The sequence below is a fragment of the Notolepis coatsorum genome (assembly GCF_963971535.1).
Source record: "Notolepis coatsorum genome assembly, chromosome: 3".
Classification (NCBI taxonomy): Eukaryota; Metazoa; Chordata; class Actinopteri; order Aulopiformes; family Paralepididae; genus Notolepis; species Notolepis coatsorum.
Genome location: NC_140167.1, coordinates 82,048,753 through 82,058,752, shown reverse-complemented (window position 1 = coordinate 82,058,752; position 10,000 = coordinate 82,048,753). Strand labels below are relative to the sequence as shown.

Below are 10,000 nucleotides of genomic sequence, written 5' to 3'. Positions count from 1 at the left end.
CTTGAAAAAAAGGATCTGACTGTAGCTTGCACAGTTCAAGCTGCAACGGTGGGGGGGGGCTGCTCTGACACCGTAGCGGTGAGGGGGCCGGCAAACAGCGCTATCCATGACGGCATGCCATTGAAATCTTCAAACCGATCATTGAATTGCATTTGCAGTGTTTCAATGTCGCTCCTGTACTTTCCGACGGCTCAGCCATCGGATTTCTGTGTGTAGCTGCAAGTCGCCATAATCAGTGTCCATCTCTTCCAAAAAGGCGACAAACTTTCTATGGTTTAGTGACCTGTTGCCTCCACGAATTAGATTGGTAACCTTGGTAACCAAATCCATAACATGGCTGTAGTCAAGCTTCTTGGCACAGAGAGCCTCCTATATCAGATAAAAAAAAAAAAAAAACGATTTAACGACTCTCGCATATAATTTGACTACACTTGACTCACATTGGTCATTATAATGACCCACAATAGATGGAAATTATGTTAGCGAACTTACCTGATGTATAATGCAGTGCAGCATTGGACACTCAACGCCACTCTGCCTTAGAAGCCCGGCGAATCCTGTGCGTTTTCCTTTCATTGCCGGTGCTCCATCGGTAACAACAGCCGACAGTTTATCAAAACCCCCATATTGCTGCACGGCACTTTCAACAACGTTTCATATGTCCACACTAGGGCTGACCCCTATTAGTCAAATAGTCGACTAAGGAGCCATAGTCGACTGCCAACTCTTCTTAGTCGAATACAATAAATTTTTTTTTTTTATTTAAATAAAAAAAATGTAAATTTTTTTATTTTTTTAATATTGGCCTGGGGCCGCATAGAACGTCGGTGAGGGCCGCATGCGGCCCGCGGGCCGCCAGTTGCCCCTCCCTGCCATAGAGGTACCAGCTGCTTTAAAGGTGCTATAGATAACATTCAGCCACTAGATGTCGCACTAGAGCACCAGCATGTAATTAATCCAATCAGGTGCATTCCGTGTGGGGGAAATGGGAAGTAGGGAGGGGATACATGCACGCAACATGTAAACACTAGGGATGTTCGATATTGGCTTTTTTACCAATATCGCATATACCAATATTGTCCAACTCTTAATTACAGATACAGATATCAACCAATATCAACCGAAAACGAAATCATTTCAGGTAACTAACATCACATATCTCTTGTCGTGGAATTAACACAACATTATGCATACTTTCGACAATAAAAGTATGCATTGATGGGTTAATTTCACTGGATGCATTCAACAATATAATATAATATTTTGCACCCTTGTGCAAAGCTGTGTGGATGTATATATATATTTTTTTATTTATTTAATTGTATTACTCTATATAAACATTTTATCTATAGCACCTTTTAAATTATTTAATTTATTACGTCATACTATATTATATATTGTGTGTGTATGTATGTACTCTACTCCGTATGTAATATATAGCTGATATTCACGGACGGACGGACGGACGGACGGACGGACGGACGGACGGACGGACGGACGGACGGACGGACGGACGGACGGACGGACGGACGGACGGACGGACGGACGGACAGACAGACAGACAGACAGACAGACAGACAGACAGACAGACAGACAGACAGACAGACAGACAGACAGACAGACAGACAGACCTGTGTGATCGCCTCCTTCAGGATTCGATGGAAGCTGACCCGACTGTCCTGCTTGGGAGTCTGAGGCATCAGAGCTCTGTGATTGGTCACCACCAGCAGGTTGGACACCTCTGAAACACACACACATAATGTAACATTTGAGAACCCTATAGTCTGTGGTTGTACCCCACGGTGAGTTCCAATTTAAATGTATGAGTTTTAAAATAAGATCTATTTATCTTACATTTTTTTTTACCAAACTAAGCCCTTTTTATATATATAATCTTTTTTTTTTTACCAAATCTTTTTATTTTCATATTTTCAAACAAGAAACAACACAGCACAATAATGACAATATTACATAACAGACATCCAAGAACACAAACTAACACAACAATGACTAGACAATAAATTAGACCTATTATATATCGGATACACAACCAGTCAATACAAGTTGTCACAAAGAAAAAGGATAACAAAATAAAATCTTTACTATAAAAAGTGCTTACCGAGCCCCCTCCACCTCCAGTTTATATATATAATCTTAAAGTGAAATGGACTGCTTTTAACCAAAGCACACCAAAACACATTTGAACGTGATGCAGAGAAGTTATGGCAACATAGAAGTAACCTCCCAATACAATAAATGTTTAAGTCCTATCAAAATCATATTCAATACTTTTAAAGGCCTAAAATGTTGATTATTACTATTTATTACATGGCGTTTTTACATTCGCCGAAATGCTTGCTTGTGATTGGTCAATAGCCCCCGACAGCGGTGAATTATTTTTCGATAACCACCGGTGATTATTGTTTTTCGCAGCTGGAGTAATCAAGCCCCACTGACACACACTGTTTCAGTGCAGCCAATCAGACACACCTGCCGGGCTGCCCGCGATAATAATAATCACTTTATTTGGGCTGACAGAGCCACAGAACAACTGCGATTTGTCAAATGAATTAGGTATATTGTTAGTAAGTTAGCCATGTAATAAGCGGGATAATGTATAGCTATACTCGGTCATCATCGCAAAATAATTTACCTTCACTGACGTTTAAAACACCTCGCCGAGGCGGCTCGGTATTTTAAACTCCGTGTCGGTCAATTATTTTGCGACAATGACCTCGTAGCTATACATTATCCCTTACTTATTACATGGCGTTTTCACATTCGCCGAAATGCTTGCTTGTGATTGGTCAATAGCGCTCGTCAGAGGTCCGTTATTACTCGATAACGGACCTCTGCCGAACAATAATGACCGCTGTGCGCAGCTGTTCGCAATCAAGCCCACTGACACACTGCATCAGTGCAGCCAATCAGACACACCTGCCGGCTGCACTGACAGCGGAGTGTGTGTGACGATGACAGCGGGAGCGACAGAACAGAACTGTGTCTGCATTTGATCTCGTCTTGTCGATGTAAAATGAATTAGGTATATTGTTAGTAAGTTAGCCATGTAATAAGCGGGATAATGTATAGCTATACTCGATCATCGTCGAAAATAATTGACCTTCACTGACGTTTAAAACACCTAAGGCGCCTCGGTATTTTAAACTCTGTGTCGGTCAATTATTTTGCGACAATGACCTCGTAGCTATACATTATCCCTTACTTATCCACTTCCATTCATGTGTGCTGAGCTAGGCTAGCTTGCAGCCGCATATCTTTCTACTGAATGCACAGAGTGGAAACTGGTATCTACTATCTTCCTGTCTGAAGATGTTGGTATCTATCTTCCTGTGCGACTCTTTTCATTGTACTGTAAATGGTGCATTTATATAGCACTTTTTATAGCGCTTTACAATTTATGCCTCACATTCACCCATTCACTCACACATTCACACACCGACGGTGGAGGTGACCATGCAAGGTGCCAACCTACTCATCAGGAGCAGTTAGGGGTTAAGTGTCTTGCTCAAGGACCCGGGAGGAGCGGGAATCGAAACGGGAACCTTCCGATTTACCTGACGACTGCCCTACCTCCTGAGCCACTGTCACCCCATACTTTTGCTATATGATGACAAAATGTTTTTATTAGGGCTGTCAGTTTATCGCGTTAATTAGATTAATTAATTACACAGCAAATTATCGCGTTATGAAAATTAACTCAAAATTAATTAAAAAAATATATTTCTTTATTATATATTTTTTTAAATCTCATTAATTCCATAAGAACGTAGAATAAACATTTACAGACTTTTTTTTTTTAAATGGTCCATTTGCATGTTCTTGGTATCTGATTCTAGGGACATCTATGGATCTCAGGGAATGTATTCCCAGTGTCAGAAATACTGTGTCTGTTACTAGGCTTGAGTAAATTGTAATGAACCAAAGGAGAATAACAATTAAAAAAAAATTATTTTATCTTTGACTGTGAATAACACCAGAAGGTTTTGTAGATACAGTACTGAATTCTGCCATCCGGACACATGCAATTTGAAATATGATTATAGAATATAGAATATCAGGCCTAAAATGGTTATGCGATTAAAATGTGATTAATTAGATTAATTACAAATCCTGTAATTAATTAGATTAATTTTTTTAATCGCCTGACGGCACTCGTTTTTATCTCATCTAATCCACGCAACTCCTAGCCGTAACGTTATAGCAAATACCACACAAATCGGATCGCTTGATCTGAACCAAATGATTGTATGAACAGCGTACTGGTCCGTATACTCATCTGTGTGTGTGTTGTCGAGGAACCCTTTTGGTTGCCCCAAACCATATCTTAGTTCACACCTAAGGAGGGGCCAGGGGCTACGACCCCTACTTAAGCTCATTGTCTCCTTCTCTTCCTCAGTGTAAACGGTGCATTTATATAGCAGCTTTTATCCAAAGCGCTTTACAATTTGTTCCTCACATTCAACCATTCACTCACACATTCACACACCGACGGCGGAGGCGACCATGCAAGGTGCCGACCTGCTCATTGGGAGCAGTTAGGGGTTAAGTTGTCTTGCTCAAGGACACGCTGTCCGGGAGGAGCTGGAATCGAATCGGGAACCTCCGGATTACTAGACGACTGCTTTACCTCCCGAGCCACTGTCACCCCTAAGTGTGTCTCCTAGCTGGCCACAATGAGAGCACTCCTCTCAGCCAAGCTCATTGAACCTACATGTCAGAATGACCCACCTCCAGGCTCTGGAGGGCAGCATTTAACATGTCAGAATGACCCACCTCCAGGCTCTGGAGGGCAGCATTTAACATGTCAGGATGACCCACCTCCAGGCTCTGGAGGGCAGCATTTAACATGTCAGGATGACCCACCTCCAGGCTCTGGAGGGCAGCATTTAACATGTCAGGATGACCCACCTCCAGGCTCTGGAGGGCAGCATTTAACATGTCAGGATGACCCACCTCCAGGCTCTGGAGGGCAACATTTAACATGTCAGAATGACCCACCTCCAGGCTCTGGAGGGCAGCATTTAACATGTCAGGATGACCCACCTCCAGGCTCTGGAGGGCAGCATTTAACATGTCAGGATGACCCACCTCCAGGCTCTGGAGGGCAGCATTTAACATGTCAGGATGACCCACCTCCAGGCTCTGGAGGGCAGCATTTAACATGTCAGGATGACCCACCTCCAGGCTCTGGAGGGCAGCATTTAACATGTCAGGATGACCCACCTCCAGGCTCTGGAGGGCAACATTTAACATGTCAGAATGACCCACCTCCAGGCTCTGGAGGGCAGCATTTGAGCAGCTGGAAGCAGAGGTTGTCCGTCCTCAGATGCTGCCCCGCCAGGTGCTCCAGCAGCCCCCCGAGAGACGAGCGGTACGTCTCCGTCCCGTACAGCCGGAACTGGTCCGAGCCGGCCTCAATCTGGAAGTTCTTGTACTGCCGCACCGGACGAGAATCCTTCAGGTACATCGAAAGAGAGAGGGAGAGAAGGAGAGAGGGAGAGAAGGAGAGGGGGAGAAGGAGAGGGGGAGAAGGAGAGGGGGAGAGAAGGAGAGAGAGAGGGAGAGAAGGAGGGAGGGAGAAGGAGGGAGAGATAAGGAGAGAGAGGGAGAGAAGGAAGGAGGGAGAGAGAGGGAGATAGGGAGAGAAGGAGAGAGGGAGAAAAGGAAGGAGGGAGATAAGGAGAGAGGTGGAGAGAAGGAGAGAGGGAGAGAAGGAAGGAGGGAGATACTTTCATTTATTTGACTGAATCTCGTTCTACTATTCTATCGATACAGCAATATATCGCAATATTTTGCATGCCGATATCATATCGATACAGCAATGCCAAATATCAATATATATATATATACACAGTATTTGACAATCCAATTTCACTGCAATAAAAGTTATTGGAGTGAGGTGAACAGACTGAAAACATCTTATTAAATAAAACAGATGATATATATTTTTATTGCAGAAGGTTTTCCATTGTGGACATAATTTGCAGTTGAAAAAAGGTAATAAATCGCAATATCGTGATATTACAACATCATACATATCAAAACTAGTATTGTGATAATAGCGTTGAGGGCCCCAGGATTCTTGTGTAGATTAACAGCATTATCTCACTGATTCCAAGGGGCCCACTGTTTAAAGTACAGGGCCCCGATTCAATCAGCTATCATTCATGAAAAGGCCCTAGAAATGAGTCCCGGTCTGGATGATATAACCTCCTCCCTGGTGGAGCATCGTGTACTTTTATGATGATATGTAACGGCCACTTTTAAGTAGAAACGCCAAACCAGGGACAGGGGTCACAAGTTAGCCTTGGCTAGAAATCCTACATGCAATGCATCTGTATCTTGTTATTTAACTTGTTACAATGTTTTCTTTTGCATTGTCCCTGACAAAAAAAATAAGAATCTGGCACTATGTCAACCTACCAGTGTTGTAGGACTAGAGTCCTGGACTGATTTTCAGGACTCGTGACTCGACTTGGACTTGAGCACTGATGACTCGGACTTGGACTTAGACTCGAGCATGGACTGCATTCGGTCTCGGAAGGTGCAGACGAGGACTCTGACTTCTTAATTGATGAATACAGTTTACATTTTTAGTTTTCTTTCTTTGTAATAGGCCCTAATGATTTGGCATAAGATATTGATGGCGATATTGATACCGTAACATTATTTAATTTTGTGCAAGGGCAGACACGCGTGTGTTCCACCCAGTGTTGTAGTACTTGAATCCAGGACTCAGACTCGAGTCCGACTCGGGCTCTTTTCTGGTGACTCAGACGACTCGAACACTGAGGACTCGGGACTCGAGATTTGGTGACTCGACTGCAACCTACCATGGAAAATGTGGTCATGTTTCCATGAGGTTTGACTGATGTGTTACCACGGCAACGACGCCGTTTGGCTGAACTTTCCAGAACTTTCCGGCTGTGTTAAAAACATTCCAACTTTCCTCTTGTTCCCTGTTGTGACGCCGTTAACAGGTTTGGTTGGGAGCCGAGTGAGACGTACCAAAACAAATACATATGATGCACTGAGAAGAGCCTGATCTATCCAGTGTAGCTCTGATCTATCCAGTGTAGCTCTGATCTATTCAGTGTAGCTCTGATCTATCCAGTGTAGCTCTGATCTATCCAGTGTAGCTCTGATCTGTCCAGTGTAGCTCTGATCTATCCAGTGTAGCTCTGATCTATCCAGTGTAGCTCTGATCTATCCAGTGTAGCTCTGATCTATCCAGTGTAGCTCTGATCTGTCCAGTGTAGCTCTGATCTATCCAGTGTAGCTCTGATCTATCCAGTGTAGCTCTGATCTATCCAGTGTAGCTCTGATCTATCCAGTGTAGCTCTGATCTATCCAGTGTAGCTCTGATCTATCCAGTGTAGCTCTGATCTATCCAGTGTAGCTCTGATCTATCCAGTGTAGCTCTGATCTATCCAGTGTAGCTCTGACCTATCCAGTGTAGCTCTGACCTATCCAGTGTAGCTCTGATCTATCCAGTGTAGCTCTGATCTATCCAGTGTAGTTCTGGTATATAAAGTGTAGTTCTTAGAGAGAGAAAGAGAGATAGAGATAGAGAGAAATATATATATATATAGAGAGACAGAAAGAGAGAGATGGAGATAAAGACAGATATGGAGAGAAAATAAAGATATATTCTAAAGAAACCTGGTTCAGACCCCAACATCTTCAATAACTCCGTCCCATCTCCAACCTGCCATTTCTCTCAAAAATCCTGGAAAAAGTTGTGTCTTCTCAGATTCATGCTCACCTCTCCAACAATAACCTCTATGGACAGTTCCAATCTGGTTTCGCCCCCGTCACAGAAACAGCCCTCCTCAAAATCACTAATGACCTCCTGATGGCAGCTGACTCCGGACTATTATCCATCCTCATCCTCCTCGATATGAGCGCCGCATTTGACACCATATCTCACTCCACCCTCCTAAACCGACTAGCCTCCATTGAATCTCCCACACATCCCTAGACTGGTTCCACGCATATCTCTCTGGCCGTACTGAGTTCATTCAGTTAAAATCATTCACATCCCATCCGTCCACCCCTCCCTCCCTCTTCCCTATCTGCCTGTTTACAGGAAATCAAATCCTGGTTCACTTCAAATTTCCTCAAACTAAACAGTGATAAAACAGAGGTAGTCCTCTCCTCATTGCTCCAGGTCCACACTCACCAGCACCCCCCCAGTTGCACCCTCACCATAGACAACTCCTTGGTTTCCCCCTCCCCCCAGGTCAAGAGTCTGGGTGTCGTCCTCGACAGCACCCTATCATTCCATTCCCACATCAACAACACCATCGGTCCGCCTACTTCCACCTTCGCAACATCAACCCTTCACTCACTCCCAACGGCGCCGCAATCCTGGTCCACTCCCTCGCCACTTCCCGCTTGGATTACTGCAACTCCCTTCTCTTTGGTCCCCGCCACAAACTCCTCCATAAGCTCCAACTGGTCCAGAACGCTGCTGCCCGTATAATAACCAGAACCCTTGTCATCGGTCACATCACCCCTGTCCTACGCCAACTCCACTGGCTTCCCATTAAACACAGCATAGATTACAAGATCCTCCTCCATACATTCAAGGCCATCCATAACCTCGCCCCTCCATACCTGTCCGACCTCCTCCAGAGAGAGAGAGAGAGAGAGAGAGAGAGAGAGAGAGAGAGAGAAGAGAGAGAGAGAGAGAGAGAGAGAGAGAGAGGGAGAGAGGGAGAGAGAGAGAGAGAGAGAGGGGGAGAGAGAGGAGAGAGGGAGAGAGAGAGAGAGAGAGAGAGAGAGAGAGAGAGAGAGAGAGAGACAGAGAGAGAGAGAGAGGGAGAGAGAGAGAGAGAGACTGAGAGAGAGAGAGAGAGAGAGAGAGAGAGAGAGGGAGAGAGAGAGAGGAGAGAGAGAGAGAGAGAGAGAGAGAGAGAGAGAGAGAGAGAGAGAGAGAAGAGAGAGAGAGAGAGAGAGAGAGAGAGAGAGAGAGAGAGAGCGAGCGAGCGAGAGAGAGAGAGAGAGAGAGCGAGAGAGAGAGAGAAAAAGGCATCAGTGTGTGTGTGTGCGTGTGTGTGTGTGTGTGTGTGTGTGTGTGTGTGTGTGTGTGTGTGTGTACCATCTTCTTGTTGTCCTGTCTGTAGATGGTGACAGTGGCGTCCCGCACCACGGTGTGTGTGATCTCATGGAAGTCACAGAACACCGGACAATCGTCCCAGCTGTCCTTCTTGTCGTTCTTCCGCTTTCCCTCCATCCTGTTCTTCTTTGACTTGCCCTTCTCTTTCGGCATCACTCCGTTCTGCTGGAGAGGAGAAGAACACCACTAGTCAATGAGGGCCACCAGACCAGAGAGGCTAGATGATGAGCTATGAGCACAGAACTGTTATGCTCAGCGGTTCCCCTGGGGGGCGAGCACACTACAGGGGGGGGGGGGGGTAAAAGAGTTAGTTCTATGGTTGTCTTGTTGATGTGTCTGTTGTCTTGTTGATGTCTATAGTTGTTCCCTCATATAGTTCTATGGTTGTTTCCTCATATAGGTCTACGGTTGTTCCCTCATATAGTTATATGGTTGTTCCCTCATATAGTTATATGGTTGTTCCCTCATATAGGTCTATGTTGTTCCCTCATATAGTTATATGGTTGTTCCCTCATATAGTTCTATGGTTGTTCCCTCATATAGGTCTATGGTTGTTCCCTCATATAGTTATATGGTTGTTCCCTCATATAGGTCTATGGTTGTTCCCTCATATAGTTATATGGTTGTTCCCTCATATAGGTCTATGGTTGTTCCCTCATATAGTTCTACGGTCGTTCCCTCATATAGTTCTATGGTTGTTTCCTCATATACTGTAGGTCTATGTTGTTCCATCATAGTTATATGGTTGTTTACACAGAGGTGAGTGTCTCTACACTCTAAAGGATGATATAACAGAGGTGAGTGTCTCTACCCTCTAAAAGGATGATATAACAGAGGTGATTGATTGATTGATTGATT

General features: G+C 44.5%; 1 protein-coding gene across 1 annotated transcript in view; it reads right to left on the bottom strand.

Moving 5' to 3' along the window:
* jak1 (Janus kinase 1) overlaps positions 1 to 10,000 on the bottom strand; it is a 127,178-nt gene that overhangs the window by 42,583 nt on the left and 74,595 nt on the right. Inside the window, exons 5-7 of the mRNA XM_084311266.1 lie at positions 9,125 to 9,307; positions 5,290 to 5,476; positions 1,632 to 1,741 (exon numbers count right to left, since the gene is read on the bottom strand). Coding sequence (XP_084167392.1) covers positions 1,632 to 1,741; positions 5,290 to 5,476; positions 9,125 to 9,307 — 480 coding nt within the window. The remainder of the gene's footprint in view (positions 1 to 1,631; positions 1,742 to 5,289; positions 5,477 to 9,124; positions 9,308 to 10,000) is intronic.